The sequence below is a fragment of the Zalophus californianus genome, chromosome 10 (genome assembly GCF_009762305.2).
Source record: "Zalophus californianus isolate mZalCal1 chromosome 10, mZalCal1.pri.v2, whole genome shotgun sequence".
Classification (NCBI taxonomy): Eukaryota; Metazoa; Chordata; class Mammalia; order Carnivora; family Otariidae; genus Zalophus; species Zalophus californianus.
In genome coordinates this window covers 75,571,302-75,595,341 of record NC_045604.1, presented here as the reverse complement: position 1 = coordinate 75,595,341, position 24,040 = coordinate 75,571,302, and the positions used below count along the sequence as shown (strand labels likewise).

Genomic DNA, 24,040 nt, shown 5'->3' with positions numbered 1-24,040 from the left:
GCCCCCTGTGCCCTTCAAAAGAATGACATGCTGTCTTTTTTAGTACTCATATGTTCAGGAACAAATACATACACAAGAAAGGGAACAAAGGAAGGACTCTGAATTGACCCCCAAACCTGAGACCCTATGGTTATTTACTTGGCTTGCTGAGATCAATAAAATTTAAAAGTAGTTTTGGCACAGTTTTTATGAAACATGACTATTATGACTGGCAAAATGTCTATTCCATATTTCTGTAACATACTGCAGTCATAACTAAAAATGTTTCATAGTAATAGTAATCACTACAAAAATAGTACTTTCATTTTATACAAAAAAAGAATTTTTTATTTAATATTTCCCCACACATTTTTACACTACAGTTGTTCCTCCCTAATAAGAAGGGTCAGGTAGTACTAGTCCCTCTTTAGAGATGGGAAAAAATGGCACAGAACAAGGATGTGGTTTATGAAAAGCCTTAGCATCCGTCAGAGGCAAATTCCAGGCAGGAAACAAAGCTATCTAGGCTCCTAGAACATGACTCACTTTATCATTGACTCTTTCCTGCTTCCATTGTTACAGAATGATTTTTAAAATATATTTTTAAATTAGAATAAAAATAGGAAAACTTTTGTCATAATTTAAAGAACAAGCTCTGAGCTCTTAGTTCACTATAAGAGAAACCCGCACACGTCTTCTTCATAGGAATGGTACTTTCAGAAAGGGGTGCCCTCAGTCCCCCATGGGTTCGTAAAATCACCTGCATCATCAGCATCACCTAGGGGATTTGTTCAACACAGAATGCTAGGTCCCACTCCCAAAGTTTCGGACTGATCCCGAGTCTGGGATGGAGTTGAGAACTTGCATTTTCAACAAGTTCTCGTGTTGTCAGGGGACCACACTTTGAGAAACACTGGAGGAGAGCCAGTCCTTCAAACCTCAAGGCTGTGAGTTCTTGCCTTCCTAAAACTGGAGGTTTTCAAAGCCCGTGAGACTTTAAGAATCCACTGGGGAGAATTGACATGGGATGCCTTCAAAGGCTCCACCCCAAAAGAGTGTGACTCAGCTGGTCGAAATTTGCATTTCTGATCAGCAACCCAGGTGACTGTCCTGCTCTGGATGTACTTTGATTAATCCAGGCCCAAGGGCATCTTCACATCTTTAGGGAAAAAAAGTAAAAATGGCTGAATATACCTGGTTTGAGTACTTCTGTGGGCAAAGGGGAAGAGCTTATTTACCTCTTATCATTTCTATTTTGTACATCGACAGATTTTGCCTTTCCTTTGTAGCATTTTGAACACAAAGAATAACTTCCCAGTCCTAACTATTCTGTCCAACTCTCTGGAGGTGGGCTGGTAAAGAAGGTACAGATCACCAACAGCATAATCCTAGCAAGGCCACTCTTGGTTTCCCATCCAAAAGAAGGCCTACCCATCCCTGCCCTACTATTATGGACTGAAGTGTATATACTCCACATTCATACATACATTGAAGTCCTAACTCCCAGTACAGGATGTGACTGTATTTGGAGACAGGATCTTTAGAGAGCTAATTAGGTTAAAGTTAGGCCATGAGGGTAGACCCTGATTCCATGTGACTGATGTCCTTATAAGAAGAGTAAATTACAACAGAGACACAGAGGGAAGACCATGTGAGGACTCGGGGAGTTGACAGCTGTCTACAAGTCAAGGAGAGAGGCCTCTGAAGAAACCAACCCTGCCAACCCCTTGATCTTGGACTTCCAGCCTCCAGAACTGTGAGACCATACATTTCTGTTGTATAAGCCCCACCAGCCTGTGGTGCTTTGTCATGGCAGCCCAAACAGACTAATATACCCACCTGCCTCCTAATGAGCTCTGCCCTGCGGATCAGTGAGGCACTGTACTACATGAGGGTCATATAGGCACCAAACTTCTGTTAGATATAGAGGTCTGGGAGGTTGCTGTGTGCTACTCCCTGCCCATGGAGGTTACTGCTTCCAATGGACACATTTATCCAAAGCCCTCTTGGGTTGAGGATGCTTTTTGTGGTTACACATTTTTGAACATAGACTGGCATTGAGCTAATCCATATAAGAATATTTTCACAGCTAATACTTAACGCTTTTATACATGCCTGTAAGATGAGCCTCTCTGAAGGGTTATGGTCGAGCGTTAAATACAGAGGTATTTCCATAGAGGCACAGAGGCTGCAGAAAAATGTTGGATGTATATTTAATTCTTATAAAGTGAATCATGTTTTAATTGTGCCGGGGGATTTCCATATTTAAAGGAGCCCTGAAGTAAATCTGTATAGAGTGTAGAGAATCTTTCACTCCAATTTATGCTGCAAGTTTTGACTTTCATAATTAAGAGAAATACATGATTTTGTGTTTTTTTTTCTTTTCACTTTTCTTTTTGACATACTTTCAGACTATACAAAAAAAGTTGCAGGAATACTACAAAGAATCTCTATACAAAGTTTTCCCTGATTATTTGTTGTTTAAAAAATGTAATGACTTGGGCGCCTGGGTGGCTCAGTTGGTTAAGCGACTGCCTTCAGCTCAGGTCATGATCCTGGAGTCCGGGGATCGAGTCCTGCATCGGGCTCCCTGCTCAGCAGGGAGTCTGCTTCTCCCTCTGACCCTCCCCCCTCTCATGTGCTCTATCTCTCATTCTCTCTCTCAAATAAATAAATAAAATCTTCAAAAAAAATGTAATGACTTACTTGGAACCACTCTTATTCTCCTGCCTCCAAAATTCAACTAATACTGATTTTTACAGAAAATACTCAGTTGACTCAATATGATACTAAACACATCAACAGTAATGATTCCAAAAATGGCTTACTAATTACCCAAAAACCACCAAGCAAACCCATTCACTGTTTAATTTGGATTATCCCCTACTCTCAACCCTGTAAGACAGGTACTATCTTTACATCTGTATAATAGATGTGGATCTTGAGACAGAGAGAGTTTTAGAATCTTGCCCAAGGTCACACAGATAGAAATCTTATGGTGCTGAATGCAGATCAAACCAAACAGATCCCTGGGACCCAAGGACTGAAGGCTAATCTTCCAAATCAGGTGTAGGCAAACTACAGGCTTTCTGCCAAATCCAGCCTACCACTTTTTTTGTATGGCCTGTGATCTAAGAATGTTTTTTACATTTTTATCTGGTTGAAAAACAATCTATTGAAGACTAATATTTGGTGACAAAGTGAAAAATCACATAAAATTCAAATTTCAGTATCTATAAAGAGTTATTGGAACAGAGCCACACTTGTTCATTTATGTATTATTTATGACTGCTTTTATGCTGCAAGACGGAGCTGACTATTTACAACAGAGACCTTATTGTCCACAAAGGCTAAAATATTCACTGTCTGGACCTTTACAGAAAAGGTTTGCTGACCCATGTTCTAATGTTCCTTTTCTGTTTGGAAGACACTAATAGTGATTGTCAGAACAACATTAGCCCCTCCCTGGGAAGCTGTGACGAATTATTTCAGAGGGTATCATTTTATTAATACTTGCTAAAATTTATTTCATTTTTTTTGTTAAAAACAACCAAAAAAATTAAAGCCATGTTCTTTGAATGCTTGCCAAAAATTTATTTCTAATTCATTGTTGTTCAAGATAATAAAACAACTAGAAAAAATTGTCCCATAAGGTATTTGTGGAAGGGAAGCAATTTAACTACAACAAAAACCATGGAAATACGTTTTATCTCCATCAGGGTTGTGGCTATTAGTATTTAGGTAAGGGATACCCTAGAGCTTTTGTTTCTAAAATTCTAATAGGCACTGAATTACTTGGGGACCCTTCTAAAATGAATATTCTCATTTGGTAGGCCTGGGGTGGGGCATGAGAATCTGCATTTCCAATTAGCTTCCAGGGGATGCCCATGCTGCCAACAATAGTAAAATGCTAGGGACTACATAAAGAACGTCAAGTTACAGCTAATATTAATGGGAGGGACCATTAAGATGCCACTGAGTTTCAGGTACTGAACCAGGTACGCTGTACACACATTATGATTTTTTTTCTTATCAAACACACAAGGAAAATAAGGCCCAGAGAGAGAAAAATATGAGACAAAACTGAAATCTGAGCCAGCTTGGTATGACTCCAAAGCTCAGACTCACGGAGCTACATCGGCTTATTTATGGTGATACTTGGTCTTGATGTGTTTAAACATCCTCTCCAACCGTGGAGCGATAAATATCCACCAACCAACCCCATTTGCACTAAGCCACCTCGAACACTTCCTCAGTTGCCTTCTGGCTGGAAACGCCTGGCTCTTCCAGACTAAGGATGTTGGCTAGAACTCATGATCACGTTTAAGAATCTGTGATAGGGTTTTAAATCCCACCAAGGAAGCCTCTGGGCAGGATGTAGCTTCTATAGGTAAGAAAATCCCACTTGCAAGATCGCACTAAGGCAGGAAGGAAACACAGAGAGAGGAAAAATAGGGAACTCTCAAGGCCTGACAGTGCAGCTGAAAAAGTATGGGTTTAGGGAATTTTACCCTTAGTTTTATGTTCTGACCTCAGTGACAGTAAGTTTCTTTGACCTTGGGCAAGTCAGTTAAGGTCCCAGACTTGGCTTTCACATCTGTAAGATGGGGACCAAAAAAAAAAAAAAAAAAAAAAAATCTACTTCACTGAGAATTGCTGTAGGGATCATATCTGTTACATGGAAGGGGTTGACAATTTGTAGGTTATAAGTGATCTCAGTAATAATAATAATAATGGGCTATTAACTATTATTATTTTTTTGAATCTCAAAATACAGCACTGGAGGGATTTATTTTGTTCCATTGTTCCTTGAAGAGCTAATGGATGGCTGCCGAACTGCTGGGTTGGGCCATGTCCTGGACAGAACGCTAACCATAACAGATTTAATGGAGAACATTTTAAGATTGGGAATTAATTGTCAACATTTAAACTGGGGAGGTTTAATGTCACAAGACCGATGTCTAGCTTCTCTTGAGGAATCAGGGGATGGGGCCACATGGGTTTGGGCCTGCATTCCCATGTGGTAGGGCCATGCAGGATGACAGGGAGAGAGCGCTCCTCCCTATAACTGAGATGGGTCCCTTCCCACTGCACATTTATCTCCCAGCTCAGAAAGGTATTTTCGTCTGCAAATTATGAGAAATGGGAAAAAAAAATAGAAATTGTGTTTTAACTAAAATCTGTGGAGTTTACAAGTCTCTGCAAAGAACCCAGAATGCCTTCCTCCCTCTCTCTCTTCTTCCTAGGGACAAGAACCCCTAAGATACTGCAAGAGTCCAAAAATCCCTCCTGACAGGCTTCCCTTGGGCCCCCTCTTCTATTTCACTTGCTAGTACGGAGCTGTATTTTAGGAGGTACTAGAAATATTTGTGGAATGGGGGTAGTTTCATCTTGAGTCCCCTTCCATATCCCAGATTAGGTTTAAACCCCTGACCCCACTCTTTTGGTAAGAGCAGAAAATATACTTCAACTCTGAATTTCCCAAAGAGTAATCAGATATATTTGTTTAAACATGCTTCCCACACCACACACACACACACACACACACACACACACACACACACACACACACCCCCACCCGTGGGATGAAAGCAAAAGAATATTTCAGCTGGTGAAAATGGTTTTCAAAAATGACAGGGAATTAATACAGAAGGTTTCAGTCTTTACAATATCGTGTATATCAAACAAATACTAGAAACGCACAAATAGACTCTCTTTTTTTTCCAGAGGAAATATCAGTGATATTGGGGTGTTCATGTTTTTAAAATGATACTGGGTTTAATACCATGATAAGTGTACATCAATTAACCTTTGCATCGGGTTTAAATGTGCAACCTATTAACTAATTTAATCTCCTCCAAAAAACAAAAAACAAAAAAACACCCTTTGGCATTATTCTCTGAGTAATCCTTGTTTAGTTTCCATAATGGTATACTCTTTAATGAAAAACTCATTAGAATGTAGCATACGGCCTAATTAATTCTGGCTGATTCTTTTGGTGTGAACAGCTAATGCAGATGCTGGGTTCCATTTTCCACTGGCTTTATTAATTTTTCATAAACCAATATTTCGACTGTAATGGGTTGTAACAGGTCCACAGAAGTTCTAGAAATGCATTAACTGTCACCAATGTAGTTAATTTAAGTAGGATTCTGCTATTTGTGTGTTGCTTCTTCTACACTACATTTTTAAAAGACAGCTTCATTTGATACTTGGAGAAGTACCTACATATAATTAACATCCAAGGTATTAAATAATATTTGGCCAATTTGTCTTTATTTACACACAACTTAATTGGTTGGGCTAATAACGCTGAACTATAAACTTTGAAAAGAACCCTAAAAGTGGGAAGTACAAGACCGTCCAAGCTAAATGGTTTATAATAGAATGGCGACACAAGTTAAAATATTTTAAAAAATGAAATCATGTCATTTTTAAAGTCTCTGGTAATTTGTTTTCCTAGGAAGAGATCAGGACACAACCAGGAAATGAGTTTGATCATAGCCTTGGTGTTAGGGCACTGGTTTGGTAATCCTGGGGTCCGTCAGGAGTCCGATCTCTCGGATGGGTGAGAAGTTGCTGATTTGGTTTTACCTCTTTCAGTTTTTCAGGACTGGGTTCACATATTTGAAAGAGTTCTCATGATAAGACTAGTATTTGTTTTAAGTGTAGATACGCAAGCTAATTCATTACTGGGTTTTCTTGTTTGTTTTATTTTTTAAGTATATTTTTTTATCAGAGTTTTCAACGGTTGCCTGCCACTCAAAGGATGAAATACAGAACCCTCATTCCTTTATACAGGATTATCAGGTCTTTTGCAACTTATTTCTCAGCTTTTGGGGGAAATCTGATTTTGCCTCAGAAATTTCTATATCCAGTGAAGATCAAGCACCTGTATTTTTTTTTTTTTTTTTTTTTTTTAGGACTTCTTAATGGATTCTGAAGATAAAGATTGAGAAGCTCCTTTGGACTCCACCAAAGTCCTCCTTACTCACCCCTACAAAGATCTTTCTTCATTTTCTTCCCAGGAGAACTCTTACTTATCCTTTAAAACCCAATTAGTACCCCCTGCTCTTAACACAGAGAGGGTTGTTATTTTTTTAGTGTTCTGGCAGGCACTTTACAGGCCTTCAGCACTGTAACTCTGAGCTAAAGGATGAATTAACAAAAGCCGGGGGTATGTGCAACTTTATACACGGCCTCTCTCTTTGGCCCTTCCTTGATGAACATGATGCGGCAGAATGACAAGCAGCTAATCTCATGGGTTCATTCGGGATTGTGTAATTGCTACCACAGTGCAATGAGAAAAAAACCTCCCCAGGGTGTAAGCTCGTGGCTTTGAGTTCAGCAAATCTGGACTCTCTAAGGCAGGGTCAGCGAAGGAGGGCCGTGACTTTCACAATTTTACACAGCTGGGGATGGGGTGAGGACAACTATTTGATGACCCGTGAAAATTATATGAAATTTAAATGTCTGTGTCCTTAAAGTATTATTGGGACACAGCCGTGCACACTCATTTATGCATTGTCTGTGGTTACTCCTGCATTATAGCGGCAGAGGTGAGTGGCTGGGGGAGACTGTTGGCCCACACAGCTGAACCTATTCACGAACTGGCCCTTTACTGAAATGTGCAGACCTCTGCTCGAAGTGAAAAATGCACACAGTTTTTTTCTCTTTAATAACTGACTCCAGCTTGATCTTTTCTCCTGGAACCAACAGACACAGTGGTATGTCTTGTCTTATACCACTCTCGCCCTCCTCCTCACCACTACCATCATGACCACGAATATAGATATATATGTATGTATTTTTTTTTTCCCTGAGCTTGCAATCTTCTTCTTCTGCTTCATCTCCTTCTCCTTCTGCTTCTCCTCCTCCTACTTCTGTTGTGCGGGAAAGGGTTAACTCAGCAGGCCTGGGCTGCTCAAACCCTGCACATTCTTCAGGACTGGCCCTTGGACAGCTCCTGGCAGATGAGTTCCAAACCCTTGGAATATTCTACCTGATAAAACTGTTTTTGGATGCCTGAGGCCTTGGGCCATGCAGTGGCCAGTTTGATAAGATAGTTCACTGTAGCAATGTGATTTACGGTGAATGCCTACTTTGGCTCTTTGGGCTAAGGTTTGAGTAGCTGAGATCATTGACGCGGGGGCTCTGCATCCTTGTGACCACCTCCCAGGAAGCGGACTGACTCCTGTCTGGCAAAACTCTTTGTGTGTGTTGTCAGACACCAACGCGGTAAAGTTAAGCACATCGTATACTTCCACCTGGATGGCACACCCAGAGGCTTCTGCCTGGTTTCTTCTGGATCCCATCTCTTGTGTTCTTCCCCTTTTGCTGATTTTTAATCTGTACTGCTTTGTAATAAATCAGAACTCTGACTATAAGAGCCTTTTTGAGTCCCATGAGCACATCCAACCAAACACAGAGACTGAAGATGGTCTTGTGGACCCCCAACACAGCTCTGCAGCATAAAATCAAGCTTTATGCTTTTCCCTTCTGGAGTCAAAAATCACAGAGTAATGCGCAGAAGAGGAAGCATTTGGGCAAATGTCTCTCTTTAAGTTCTTGGATTGCCTTTGATAACTACAGATGCTTCTCCATCTTGAGCTGGAGCTCAAATCCCAACGTCAGCATTATCAACATGTTAAGCCAGATTATTCTTTGTGGTGCGGGCTGTCCTGTGCATTGTTGTGATGTTTTGCATCATCCTTGGCCTCCACTCTTTAGATGCCAGTAGTGAACAACCCCATGCCCCCAAGATGTGACAATGGAAAATGTCTCCAGAAGTTGCCTAATTCCCCTGGGGTATAAAATTACTCCCAGTTAAGAGCCATCAATCCAAGATATTGGATTAACTAACGCATCTGTGTGGAGGTAATTTGTAATAAAATGGAATGGGCTTTGAAATCACAGAGCTTTGGCTTTGGACTCACTCAGCTCTTTAACTTTTGAAGTCAGAACCTTGGGCAAAATAATATCACTAGATTTCTAATTTATCTGAAAAACGAGGAAAATGACACTTATCCTCCAAAGTTATAATCTCTGTAAACATGCAATGATCCCAACACGGAGTCTGACATGCAGCAGGTAATATAACATTTATTTTTATTAATTATTTTTATCCTCTATGACCTCAAGGATATAAGACATGGCAGACATGTCCTAGTCTAGTCCTACTGAGGAAGCTGCACAGCAAGGTGATGGAAAGCGTGGGCTTTGAGGTTCGAAAAAAGACATTTATATAATAAACCAATTTTTCACATACCAGTCCTGTGATATGAAGGAGGAGATAAACTCTCCAGAAAGCCTTGGTTTCATAATTTCTATAACGAAGAGAATGCTTTAACATTTTTATGAGGATTCAAGGAGATGCAAAGTGTTTTGCACAGTGCCTGGCACAGTCAGTGCCCAGAGTGGCTTATTGTTGCGGATGTTTTGACTTGTTCATGTATGAATGATGGCAGCCCAGAACTTTCCCTATGAAATTGATCCAGAGCCAAATATTCAAACCTTGTCTTCCTCCCATGGTGTGCAGAGGTCGGGGGCTTCTCCTACAAGGGTTGTCTTACTGCTTCCGGCCTTGGGGGAGCTCTCCTTGGTAGACTTTCCATGCAATAGAATGGGAACTAGTTTATCGAGGAAGTGCAGTTTTAGGCACATAATCAACTTCTGATCCTATTTGAAGATCAAAATCCCCCACAGGTTCCATCAAAGCTGAGCTGCATTCCTTCCGTGGGGCAGGGAAGGACACAGATAAAAATTAAGGCCAAATGTGGGCAGGGATGGAGTGAAATCTGATAAGACAGATGGGGAAAGGAGAAGAGAGAAGGAAAGTGAATTGCAACCAAAAGGGGAGGCTAAGGTAAACAGATGTACGAGATAAAGTCTTTGAAGTGGAACATTTCTAGGCTGAAAATCCTTTTGCTTGGGGACTTAAATCTGGACTCTTCTGTTCCAGTTCACTGAAGTGCACTGCATTTGAATCTGGCAGATGTGTAAATTATACAAAACATTGCAGAGCCAAAGGTCACTGTTCATGAGGAGCCATTGCTCTGTGTCTGGTTGAAACTGGTCCTCTGGGTGGACATGGGCAGTGTTAGAGCCACGAGGGGTGCCTGAATATTTGCTGCTTTCAGGGGCTCTGAGTGGTAGCAAGTACCTTGCAGACCCACATTACATTCTTTCAGGATACTAAGGTAGTCACCCCAAACGCATGCTTTGTACCCAGGATTTCGGCACATCATCCGAGGCCAACACAAAGTCTAGGACGGTGGCCAACAAAAGGAAAGCAGCCTGTGTCAGGGACCCCAGTTATCAGAGGTTCTGACAATCTTACTCTTTTTCAGATGCTATTGTATCCAAATTGCAGGAAGGGAATTGGAGAGAAGTCCATCCAAAAGTGTGGCTAAAGGTCATTCTCTTAACTGTAATGGACTCAATGAAGTGAAATGGGGGGAGCGATGGGGAGGGAGACCGACATCTACCTTCCTTTGACTCAATTCTTAGATGAATCATGGTTCACGGCGGCCAAAAGCCCATAGAAAACCAATACCGCTCTACGGGTAATCCAAGGTCAAATACAGCTGCCCTTTCGAGATAAGCAATCACAGAGTGCTACATCCATCCTCTTCATTTTTAAACTTTGTACTGAGATCCCAATCCAGTCTCCCATCACCCAGCCTGGTATCAAGGCCTGTGGTCCGTGGCCAGGTTTTCATCGAGGTGGACATAATCCAGCTGGCCTCAGTCATCACACTGATCTCATGGTTTTATTTTACGTTACAGTCTATAGACTTCTCTTACGCCCATTACCTTACCTGATCCTCCCTATAAGCCCAGGATAACCTAGTTTTAAGAGCCGACCACCTTCATATGTGACTTTGCAGCCAGGCATCCTTCTTTTAGTGCTCCTCCCACCCCTCTGACACCAGAAATGTGTATTTTTAGGAGGAAAATCCAATTAAGGACCCCCTTTTTCTTCCCCGCACTGAAAAAAACCCCACTAATAATAACGTTGCCCGACTACTGTTCATTACCATCTTCAAGGTTTTCAAGTGGACTTAGTCTGCATCTCTCTACTTTTGACTTGAACTGTGTGTTTGTTGTCATCGGGACCTAACTATGTCTTAGATCTGCTTGGCTTTGCTAGATCTTTTCCTTTCCCTATTGATCATGACGTGTGGAGTAATTTACCTCAATTCCGATTTTCCTTTGCAGGCGGGGTGCTCTCCATCCACGGAAGTGAGTTATGTGTGTTCGAGTGGTGCATCTTATGAATCTTGTTAAGCTTTGCCGCCTTATAGCCCTACTGATGGAATATTTAATCACAGAAATGAGTTGGCAGATATGATATACAGTGTGGGTGAGCTTTGCAGCCATCTTCCCGGCAACTGAGAAACGGATGGATTTGCCATTTGTCAGTCCCGGGTCGACAACCGTGTATAACCCGTTATTTATTTTCATTTTGTTTTACTTATGTATGAAGATTAAAGGTGTTTGCTTTCAATCAACAGTTTCATTGGCTAGGTATCATGATTCTCCCTAAAAGACACCACTGTTTCCTTTAATCTTTCTATTAGATGGAAATGGAACTTCTCACAATGTAATATTCCATCTCACATATTAGATGGAAATGGAGCCTCCTCATTGAGATTCTTAGAAACACTATTTCTAATGATACTAAGTAACTTGAAGCATACTGCTGGGAACAGATATTTGCAGATACTGTACTTGTATTTATTGCCCTCAATTTTTTTAAAAAAGTCTGAAATGGAATGGTCTTAGACACTGGTTTTGAGATCTACCTGCACATTTCTTTAATTGACTTATCAATCATTTATCTTGAGAATAAGCCCCAAGGAGCCTGAAGATGATTAGATGTAGGCAAAACAATCAATACCATGTAGCTTTGCAGGAAAACACCCACTTGTCTTTGGAGGAGATTTACATGGGTTCATGGGATGTGTTGATTTATGCCTATCTGCTTCTGGAGACTGGTGCTCGGTAAGCATTCTTCCGGGTAGGACTCAGTAAGAGTTCAGAGAAAGCACCCGAAATGAAAGGCCCTTCATAACAGCTTTCTAAATGCTTCCCCTGGAATGTGTGCGTGAGGGAGAGTGTGCGTCATAATTTATCAAAGCAAATTAATACTGTTCAGCTAGTAATTAAAGATCCTCATTAAGAGGTGCTCCTGCCCTCTCCACCCCACCCCACGTTAGCAATAAAAATGCACTCAGGGCGTCAAGAGGTTATATACAAAAATCAATAACCTGCCATTTTATAATTAAAGAGAAAATAAATGTTAGGGAAAAGTCCACTAAATTAGGAAAATTACCTTTAGGAGAGATTGAAAATATTGATTTTAATTTACAAAATATGTGAACTTTTCATGCCCCGTTCTGAGAGACAATTGGAGGCTGGGTTGTTAATTCTGCATAAGCTTCAGAAAATCAATAATTATACTATGGGAATATTATGATATTTGTCATTAATAGAAAATCTTATATATAGGAGTGCCTAATAAGCCTGGCTTTCTATCTCAGGCAGACACAGGGCTGGCCTGCTAAATATCCACAGCAAATCAATGACAAGGTCTTCATTTCAGCTTTGAGGCATATTCGAAATTGCAAGATAGATCCAGACTATGTTTATAGTTGGGGAAATCCAAGAAGCCCCCAAAATTCTTAATCATGGACATTCAAATGAATGACATTAGTAATTATATTTCCATAGCGAAATGAATACATGCTATGTCCACATTTGCATATATGCACTCCATCCATAAAGGTGCCTTAACTTCCAATTTAAGCTAGCTCAATTCTCAGTGTTTATGGGTCTCCAAATATTTCAAAGGAATTGTTCTGGAGTGTTGGATTGGCAGCATTTCCCTACATTTCTGCATATCATGAACTCTGTTTACCTGCATACACAGATAATTTAGGCAAAAAGAGAAGTCTTCTGATTATTAAGGGTAGCCCACATATTGGCAATATTAACATACATACACAGATTTCTCAAGTAACACCTATTCGTGCCCCGTTTTTTTTTAGATTTAAGTTTATTGGGGCATCTCATAGAAATAATTATTTAGTTGTCCAGAATTCTTAAAACTGCCCCCCACAGCCAGTTAACTCGTCTGAATATGGAGGAGGTGGTGGCGGTGGTGGTGGTGGTTGGAAAAATCCAAAATTATTATCTTACTCCTCTTCTTTAATTTGACTGGCTTGGACATAGAGCAGTAGCCTGATCTACCATCATAGGACACAGTCAATAAGAATTACAAATTTTAATATTTATACACAAAAAAGAAGCAGCATATAACCCAGTTGTAAAGAACACAGGCTCTCAGTTTCAAAATCTAACCAGCTTCTTACCCGCTTGATATCTTAGAGGTTTACTGCTAAGGGACTCTGCGTACCTTAGTTTTCTCATCTGGAGAACTGCCATGAGGATTTAAATACATTAATTTAGGTAAAGTGCTTAGAACCGTGCCTGGCCACAGAGAATACTCGGTAAATATTCATCTTTATTATAACTTATTCTTTCCCGATAGTCCCGTGATCTAACTTCTGCAGCTGGGCTCAGGGCTAATCTGAATGGCTGTTCTAACGTTCTAAAAGTCATGGAGATTAATTTATTCTTATACATACAATCTAGTTTGAATGGTTTCTTCTGTCTTAATGTCCTCTCAAACACCCACAGATATGCATATAGGTTTGAAATCACATGTAAAGGAGAGTTTCTTGGTTGCTCGAGCCAGATGACCAGCAACTATACTGCATGGGACCAGAAACATGTCCTTCCTCTCTCTCTCACAAGTGACACATTTATACCCTACCTCCTCATCAGATGCCTTCTTGCTTCTTGTCCTTGACCCATTATTCTGGGGAGAAACCGTGCACGTAGCCAGGTGCACACACTTGCAGAGAATGTGTCAGCTTGTTTTCTCAGCTACCCCATTTCATCAGGCAGTGCCCCCGGATGCATGAAAGCTGCTGGCTGGCCTCCTGCATGCCCTTTTGAGGGATGTCCTTTCTTTGCAGCTTTGGATAAGGATGTACCCCAGCAATATCTGTGCCCCTAAACAGACTGCCTTACCTCCAATCCCAGAAATTAACTTTCCCCAAACAGGCAAGCTGAGAACAGAAGGTCTAGTCCTCTCGTGTATTAAGAAAAGAATCTCTTAGTTTAGTGGTTTACTCAGAATTCACCACAATCAGTTCTCCGTTAATTTTCCCCTTCTGGCAGAGAGGTGGAACACTAATTTATTTTTATTTGCCCAGAATTTATGTAGTGCTGACTGTGCACCAGTCTTCATATATTAACCCATTTAATTCTAATAAGCACCTGTGAGGTTGTTACTATTATCATCTCCCATTTAACAGATGAAGACACTGAGGCACAGAGAGGTTAAGTAACTTGCCTAGAGTCACACAGCTGGCAAGTAGTGGGAGGGGGGGCAGGATTTGAACCTGGGCTGTCTGAGTACAGTGTTTGCGTTCCTCACTTTGCTAAGTGTCCTCTCAGGAGGTGGGTTCCACCATATAACCATGGAAAGCCTTACAGCAAAGACTTTTCTCCCCCGAAGAGTCAGCGCAGCTACTTCACGGTCACAGAGTCACTGGACTTAACCCAGGCTTGCAAAAATCACATGCGAAGAACAAACATTGCCTATCTGAAATCCAGACCTTAGCTATCATATTGGGCCTTCCCAGATTTACCACTTTTTTCTTTGTCGAGTTGGTGACTCTGCTAGAGGAGCCATCCGAGTGTCCTGTGTTCCTGTCATACACTAGGGTTGATCCATGATTAGGAAAACGACAGATGGCACCCCAGAAGGGACCAAGAAGGGGTAGGACTTACTGGGCAGAGGTCACTAAGTGAATGGATCTGGACCAACTGGTCATTTATTTCTCCTTTTTTAAGAGCAAGAGCCCCATCAAAGAAAGAGTTCTTTTCAATCCCCATGTAACAAATCTACTAAAGTTCTAAGGTGTTAAATGCAGTCTTGTTAATGAACAAGGGGCTAACGGGCAGAAGTGACAGGCCAAGCAGAGCCAAAATCACCACTGCTGCTTCTGGGTTACCCTCTCCTAAAATGTGATGAACAAGTTTTCTACACGGATTTCCTGATCAACCGGTAGTTGGCGGGTAGCAGGGAAGGGGTGAGGGGAGAGACCTACCCTGGAAGGCAGAGCAGAGAGAGATGGAATTGCTAAGGAATACTGATTAATAGAGACAGAAAGACCACTTCATTTTTTTGCTTTTTGTTTTTTGGGGGGTTTTTTTGTTTGTTTTTTTTTTTCTTGTTTTCTAAATAATCCTTCTCTTGGCAATTTCAACTCACTGCCACATTATTGGAATAAGTGAGCCAACTCTCTGCTTTGCCAGGAAGAAAGAAAGGTAACCCCACCTGGAAATGTATGGTTAAAAAACACATCCAGGCAGATTGAAATAAAATGGGCATGAACAGCTCTACATTTGTTCAATATGCCCTTGAACAAAGCCTCGATGCTTTTTTGAGGCAAAATCAATGTAAAATGTCATAAGGAGGGCCATGTGTCCTGCACAGTGTAACACACATACACGATTCCCCTTTATTTTTAAAGGGTTTTAAACACTTTCGGTTTTGCTTTAAAAAAATCCTTCAGAACTTCTTAGGAGAGGGATTTACGTGGTTCAAATTATTTTATGAAACCCGTTCTTTACTGGCAGGCAAAACACATTTAAAACAGATGAAAAAGAAGTCATGCAAAGAGGAACTCTTTACCTGCATAGAATTCGGGGCTGTAGACTGCACCCACAACTGGATTCAATTTCCAGCCTTAAAACAAATATACAAAAACATTATTATCACACTTGATTCAACAACTCATATCACTGCAAGTGAACCACAAATCAAATGGGTTGTTGTATTTTTTTATTTTTATTTACAGGCTGTATGGTTTGGGAATGCATAAAAATGATTTGAAACCTATACCTGGAAAAACAGATTTATGCTTTTGATTTGCTGCCAACACAAGTTAATAGTATGGAAACCACTGACCAGCTACAGGTGAACTTTTTGAAAATGATGTGGTAATTAATTTTCTCCCATATCAATATTTTCTTGAACCACCATAATAATTTCAATTTTTTGTCTTCTTCCATGGATCACCACTAGATAATCCATCCTATGTCCCTTCATGTTAAGTTCACAAAAATTTGAAAGTTCACATAAGCAGAATTCTTTGCAGCAACATATTCTGATAATTGTCATTCCTAATTATAACCCAGAGAATTCCGAAGTGCTCTTTACATCCCAAAGAAAATGACACTTATCCACTAGAGATTGAGTGTGGAATACATTTCAGCGCATTCAGGAACCATAAAAATTCTTAATCAATGCATGATATCTAAGGTAACTTTCAAACAACCTGTATATAAGATTAACAGAATCCTGTAATTTTCCCAGTGTTCTGGATGGAGCATTTTCTGTAAAATGAATCCTGGCCCTTAGGAACTTTTACTCAAGAAAAGAGCATACAAAAATATTTGCAAATCGAGAAGCTCTGTACATTGCATACCCACTGGGCACCATTTAGGGAACAACCTCCAAAGAATGGTCACGTTTTAAGGTTTGGTGATTATTTCCTGTTCCTGCTGGTAAGTTTTTATGAAAATATCCATTATATGGAATTCCTGAAAGACAAAGAAGGGCAGGCATGCTGCTCTTTGCGGAAGACTTTGTGTCCTTGGGCTAAAGGTCAAACACCAGAGGTCCTTTAATATATGCTTCTGAAAAAAAGCAATGGTAAAAGTTGGGATGCGAGAGAAGGTATTTCTGACTAGGAGAGCTCTTCCCAGAAGGGAGAGGTATGACATCCTCTCATCTGACCTAAATGATGGACCTGTAAGAACAGCCAAGGGGTGGCCACAATCTACTGACCCCTAAGGAAGACAGAGGCTCAATATCTCAATAGATAGGACCCTGGATGAACCAAAGAACTTTCTAGAACTTTCTAAGAATTTTTTTGTTTCTAAGAACTTTCATCCAACTTGAATGAGCTAGCTAGTTTAGAGCCCCCAAGATGGTCTTAGGATAGGATTTTTCGAACTGCTATGCTTGCATACCTGGGAGGCTTATTAATGGAAATGTCTGGCCCCATTTTAGATCACCAGAAAGAGACATAAAATTTTGAGATGTGTTGTCCCAATGGTTTCTTCACACTGACACCTTCCTCTTTTATATTAACCACATCTTGTCATACAGGAATTTCTATAATGATATAAAAATAAAAATTATCTGGCACATTTCAGAAAATGTGCTTTATGAATGTGGAAAATGACTTCAGTTTGACCAACTAAAATTCTACCATTTCCTAAAAAAAAGAGAATAGCCAATTTCTGGAGATCTGTATTTATTGAAATTTATTGAAAATAAAGCTTCAGGATTCTCTGGACATATTTAATGTTCTTCCCTAGTCCTCCACAGAAATCTAGAGTTTGTGAACAAAGTATATAAGGACCCATATTAAGTGAATAATTAAGTTATGAATTTCTCACTCTTTTTCTTCATCCCTCTGCTCCCCATCTTATACCCTGTTTTACTGGTGGTGGAAACAGGGTCTTTTTGTCACTATTGAAATAAGGTTTTGTTTCCCTTAAATACTTCTTTTTGCACGCAAGACTGGGATGTACCGTTCGCTGAATGTAGACCCACTGATTAATTTTGACGAAACTCTCAAAGACTATAAGTTATACCTATCCATTGATCCATCTATCTGTCCATTGATTGATCTATCCATCTATCATCATTTATCTCTATCCTCTTTCTCATCTATTCATCTATCTACCTATCTATCAGTAGACTGATCAAAAAAATAAAAAGAATAGATTGATCAGCTCTTGACAAAGTTTACCTGATGTTATTCAGACCTCCAGTGTCTTCCCAGGGTAGGATACTTAATGCCATTATCTATCTATTTACCAACTACCTGTCAGTTTACCATGTCTACTTATGGAAAACTTTCATTCAATATGTAAACAATACTCTCCCTCATTAATAGATACATGCTATCTCCTGTCTGCCAGTATTAATTGAGAAAGGTCATTGATAAGGTCTCCTTCACAAGAAACCAACCTGGAATCTGTGAGCAGCAAAATGAAATGTCATGGGAACATCATTGCAGGTTTTGCCCTGCTCCTTGTCATTGGTCCTTCTTCCTAAACAATGCTGCTTCCACTGTGGGGAAAACAAAGACCTTTCTGATCCACAACACAGGCATGACAACCCAACTTCTTACCTCCCTCCTTCCCTGCAGGCTGCTCCTCACCAAGTCTCCCCACTTCAGCAAATGGCTTCTCTCATCCGCTTGGTTCCTCAAAGCAAAATTCTAGATAAATAATTCCTTGATTCTCCCCTTACCCTCATACCCTATGTATGATCCACTACAATATCCTATTGGTTAGACTTTGAAAAGACATTTCCATCCACTCCTCTCCGTTGACACCATCCCAGGCCAAGACACTTCTATTTCTCATCTGGATGAGACCACAGCAACAATGCCCTAACACGTTCCATCTCCTCCCATTCCTCCTCTCCTTCCTCCCTTTACCCACTCTGTTCCTAGTGGTCAAGCCCATTTTAAATGAGTGGATCCGATATGCCATTCTGCAAGTCAGAATTCAACAGCTTCCTTCCGAACTTAGAAGAACACAAACTCTAACCTTGACCCACAAGCCCACACAACTTAACCCCTGTCCATTTATTTCATAGCATGGTTCCCTTCTCTCCAAGCTACAGGGGACACTATACTTTTAAATCTTTATAAAACCACCTGAGATCATTGTAGATCAGTGTAGATCATTCTGGATTATATCCACTGCTCCTTGTGCTTAGAGAACTCTCCCCAGCTCCTGACACAGTTGACCTGATATTATGTAGGTCTCCATTGTCTTCCCAGGGCCGACTACTCAATGCCACGTCCTTCCCCTGATTCAATTCCCCGTTTTGTTTTCTGCATGGCTGTTAACACTACCTGGGTTTATCTTTTTTCTTTCTTTCTTGTTCTTAATTGTTTTTATACCCATTCTCCTTCATTAAAATTAATGGTAAAGTGAACAGGACTGCTGTCCAATGTGAATTCCCAGCACCTAAAACTACATTTGGCAAATGGTCAGCGTTCCATAAATATTAACTTAGTTTTGCTCTAAGGGAACAGAAGGAATAGAGAGCTTTTTCTAATGGGCTCATTCTGTTTTGGCTAGGGTTCTATCTCCTTCCAACCTCCAATGACCTGTTTCCTGATATACATCTTATAAAGAAGGACTCTGTTAGGGGTGACTGTCTTCAAGGCAGAGGAAATAAGGATCCAGACCTTCAGAGTCACCCCTGCTCAGACTTACAGAGCTCATGCAGGCTTATGTAAATGTATGCAAATCACATGCAAATAGCCTCCTCGTCCCTGTGACTCCTTCCAGTACCTGGAAGAGACCCTTGGGATAAACCTGCTGGAGACAGGAGCCTGCACTGTCAGGAAGATGGACAAAATGATCCCCATTTTAAGTTCTCAGGCAGTCTGTGTACATCCTCAGGCCTTGCAAATTCAGAGATTTTGATCAAGGACATTAAACTGAACAATGAGGCTTACAACAAAAGAGAACAGCTGATAAAGCCCACTGCTCCCAGCTGCCCATACAACGAAGCAATGGAGCAGAGACCAGACACAGGAGCTGTGTTAGAGAGACCCCCTCTGTGGCTGGGTCTCAAGGGGCTGCCTCCAAATCAGCACCCCCCTCCTCAAATTTAGCTTCTCAAAGGTCATCTGCCAGCCTGCCATAGAAAAACGCTGCCCAAGCTCGCCAGTGTTAACTACGGCTGCATTAGATGTTAAAAGCCAAGTCCGAATGTGCACACAAAAAATCTGCACATGTCTTCTCTAGGGCTTTGCTGGGTTGGATATCAAAGAAACATATTCAAGAAAGTACCCTTAAATACACCACAGGGGTTTCCGGAACCGCATACGAGTGCCTTCTAAAGACATCTATTGAGGATGGCAGGCAATGCCTAAAATGAAAAGTTAGTCGCACACTGTGTTTGGTGCGCCCACTATTTTTTTTTTGCAACATATATTCATGGCCAACATTCAGATTTCATTACAGTACAGGATTTCTGGTTTTCTTGAAAGTTCAGTAGACATAGCCAACTTGAGATTATGAATCCCACACAGACCAATTTGCTGGAAGTGACCAGGGACCAACTCCACTTAACCCCCAGTTAGGCACAGACACCCCTGCTCCCTACTGTGTATCTGGCTTGGAGGCCAAATGCCAGCAATCTTTTACGGTTAACCTGTTCTCCTTTTTCTTCTAGTAGAGAATATTTTGCTTTTCCTCGTGTGAAAATGGAAGATAGTTCGGGGTGCCTGGGGGGCTCAGTCGTGCAGCGTCTGCCTTCGGCTCAGGTCACAATCCCGCGGTCCTGGGATGGAGCCGCGCACTGGGCTCCCTGCTCAGCGGGAAGCCTGCTTCTCCCTCTCCCGCTCCCCCTGCTTGTGTTCCCTCTCTCGCTGTGTCTCTCTCTCTCAAATACATAAATAAAATCTTAAAAAAAAAAAAAAAAGAAAATGGAAGATAGTTCAAAAAGAATGTGAGTCTTTCGGACCTTCTCTATTTGCTTATCTATTTTATCTGCTTAGGCTCTGTTGGCATCTGAATATTTGATCCTAAAATTAGTACGTCTATCAAGAAATTTGACTTACTACCTATAGCAAAAAACAAACAAGATGCCTACTTATTATTGAGATTATTGTGTAATTAAATTTTTAGGGCATTTTGGACCCCTGGTCCCGTGTCGAGTACTTAACTCCATATTAAGTGCAGATACCCTAGAGAGTAGGTCCCATCATATCTCAGTTTCCACTTAAGAACACGTGTGTGGAGGGTTTAAACAACTTGCCTGTAGTTCAGCACCCAGGGAAAGGCAGAGCTGATACAAAGTCTACTTCTCTATAGTCTTGGAGCTTTTGGTCCAAATTTATCCTTCCTAAGCTATCTGAGAGAAAAAAAAATCCACATCCAACATCCATGCTTCTCCAACATCCAGGGAATGCCTGAAAATCTGGTTCTCAACTTGTTTTGCATTGCAAACATGTGATCTGCAGTGACTCCAATGAGCCCCAGCTCTGGTCTGAGGGCTTCTGTCCTCAGGAGGAATCAGCAATACATAAGTAGCCTAGTTCTCTCCTTGGGAAGCTCTCTGATGGACAGTGTTTGCAGACCCCTGTATATCATTCTAAAGTCTTCTCTTATATCCAAGTTCAAATGTCCTAGGAAATGTAATGCCATGATGATGGTAGAGCAGAGCCTGCTTGTGTTTAGGATCTGGTCTTACTCATCACTGGAAACTTTGTGGCTGGTTAAGCTCTTGATGGACATGTGACTGAAGGAATGCATGAATGTGTTGGTGGCGCCCACAATGATATTTCACTATGTGAAGATGACCTCAAAATGTGATGACTCTAGGAAGGTGTATTTGCTGAAGTGTAAGTTGGTAACTAACTTTTCTCATTTTGATGTGACTTCATGGGTCCTGACTTATCTTCTCTTCCCCACCCCCAGCTTTATTGAGGTATAATTGACAACTAAAATTTGTACATATTTAAGGTGTACAACTTGTTGAGTTGATATTACATATACTCTGTAAGATATCACCACAATCAAGCTAATTTACATATTCATCATCTCATATAGTAACTTTCTTTTCCTTCCTTCCTTCTTTCCTTCCTTCCTTTCCTTTCTTTTTTTCTCTTTTCTTTTTCTTCCTTCCTTCCTTCCTTTCTTTCTTTCTTTCTTTCTTTCTTTCTTTCTTTCTTTCTTTCTTTCTTTCTTTCTTTCTTTCTTTCTTTCTTCTTTCTTTCTTTTTCTTTCATTCTTTTTGTGGTGATAATATCCCCTTTTAACATAGTCACTCTTGTTAAGGATCTGAGAGGGCCCCATTGTCTTTTGTTGCATTGCAATTTATGGGAAAGGTTATTTGTAGTGATGATACTCACAAATTATGGATTGGAAAAAGCTTTGAGAACTGCTTTTCTTTGAATACCAAAAGTCTCCACAATGTCTTCTATAGAATCCAGCTGCTTAATGTAATTGGGATTTGTATTTGTTTCTTAAGTCAGTTCTGCTGTGACTATCCATCCAACCCTTGGGTCCCCTGCTCAGTCCATGTGATAGGATAAGCCCAAGTGCCCCCTTTCAGGTACATAGATGAGAAACCCACATGACTTATTCCTGGGAACTCAGAATGCATGGCTACCTGGAATGGGATGTGGGATGTTTATGCCACAAAAACAGGCATTTGGAGCTGAACATTTAGTTTCATTATTGTGGTTGGTTGCCATTTGTGTGCAGTTCTGTAAGATGATAAAGGGGAAGCGATATTCTTGCATCTACACAGGCATGGCCACAAGGTTTGTTACTTCAGAATAAAAGGGAAAGACTTCACTAATGACTTCTCTTCCAGCCTCAGGTTTTGCTTGTTTAAAATAGGGATAAGTATGTCTTCTTTGTAGGACTTCATGTGGGCCCCATGCATTTAAAATGCTTAACATGATGCCACATGGTCAGTGTTCCAGAAATGTTAGCTATTAATGGATGGGCTTTGAATTGTGTCCCCAAATTCCACTGGGCTAGTGTTCAACCCCTGGGTAGGACAATGATCAATAACTCTTTCTTTAAAATAAATATGTATCCATATAGCTTAAGGAATAAAGAAAATGCCCATTAGTTGGGTTGATGTCACCACATATTAACTCTGGCAAGTTGCAGAGCTATCATTTTTACCCAAGTAGAAAGGATTCATGATGCATAAATCAGAAGTTTGTTTCATTTCAGCACTGGGCATTCAAAGTCTGTTGTGGAAATTTTCTATACCATTTAAGGCCATGTCTCGGGTTGTTGGAGCTGGAAAAATGGGTCAGCAGAATAAATAATTCTTCTGATCTTTCAAAGTGGAGCCTTGTTATATCGAGGGTATATCTCTGTTTAATGGTACCCCTTTTAAAAATAAGAACAGACTGACTTAACCAAATTCGTAGTCATCGGCACACACACAAAAAAGAAAAACAAAAACAAAACTACTAAATGCTAATATTACTGTTTATAACAGCAACAACACAAAATTTAAATGTCAATCAATATGGAAGGTAAGAATAAGTCCATATATTGGGATGCCTGGGTGACTCAGTTGGTTAAGCAACTGCCTTCAGCTCAGGTCATGATCCCAGGGTCCGGGGATCGAGTCCCACATCAGGCTCCCTGCTCAGCAGGGGGCCTGCTTCTCCCTCTGCCTGCCACTCCCCCTGCTTATGCACACCCTCTTGCTCGCTCTCTCTCTCTCAAATAAATACAATCTTTTTTTTTAAAAGAATAAACTCATATATCCAGTTCATAGAATTTTCTGTAACCACTAAAAAGAATGAACTTGGTCTGTATGTATTAACATTGAAAGAACTCCACACTGATATATAAAAGCCAATTAAAAATGATGTGCATACCATGACATCATTTATATAAAAAGCACGTACATGATACTGTGAATACTATAAATAGGTACTTATTTTATATATATATACATACATATATATACGCATAAAAATGCAAAGTTAAAGTCCAGACAATAATCTACAACAGTGGTGTCTTCTGAGGGGGGAACTAGGACACCAACTTGGCAGTGGCATGATTCAAAATACATTTCACCTTTTCTTTAATGTTTCTTTCTCTTTTTTTTTTCTTTTGAATGAGTCTGTATTTCCATGTTTCACATGTAATTAAAATATTAAAAATGGAAAATTTCATACATTTTCCTTATCTCAGTAATAAAATTACATTATTTTTGAAAACCTACAAAACAAAGGAAGAATTTCCTCCAGTCTTACAGTTCAACTCAACAGTTAGCATTTTAATTCAATGCCCTCCATAATTTAGTTGAAATCATGCTATACTTCTTCATTTTAAAATTTTTCATTCATTAGGGGGCCCTGCAGAGTCCTCATCTTGCTCATTTTAATGGGTGTAATAT

The 24,040-nt window shown here is 40.4% G+C and overlaps 1 protein-coding gene across 19 annotated transcripts in view; it reads right to left on the bottom strand.

Annotated features, from left to right (window-relative positions):
- Nucleotides 1–24,040, bottom strand: part of RBFOX1 (RNA binding fox-1 homolog 1) — a 2,051,181-nt gene that overhangs the window by 87,999 nt on the left and 1,939,142 nt on the right. For all 19 annotated transcript variants that reach the window (XM_027611432.2, XM_027611426.2, XM_027611425.2 and 16 more), the window contains one exon: nt 15,752–15,805. In XM_027611432.2, the coding sequence (XP_027467233.1) occupies nt 15,752–15,805 (54 nt within the window). The remainder of the gene's footprint in view (nt 1–15,751; nt 15,806–24,040) is intronic.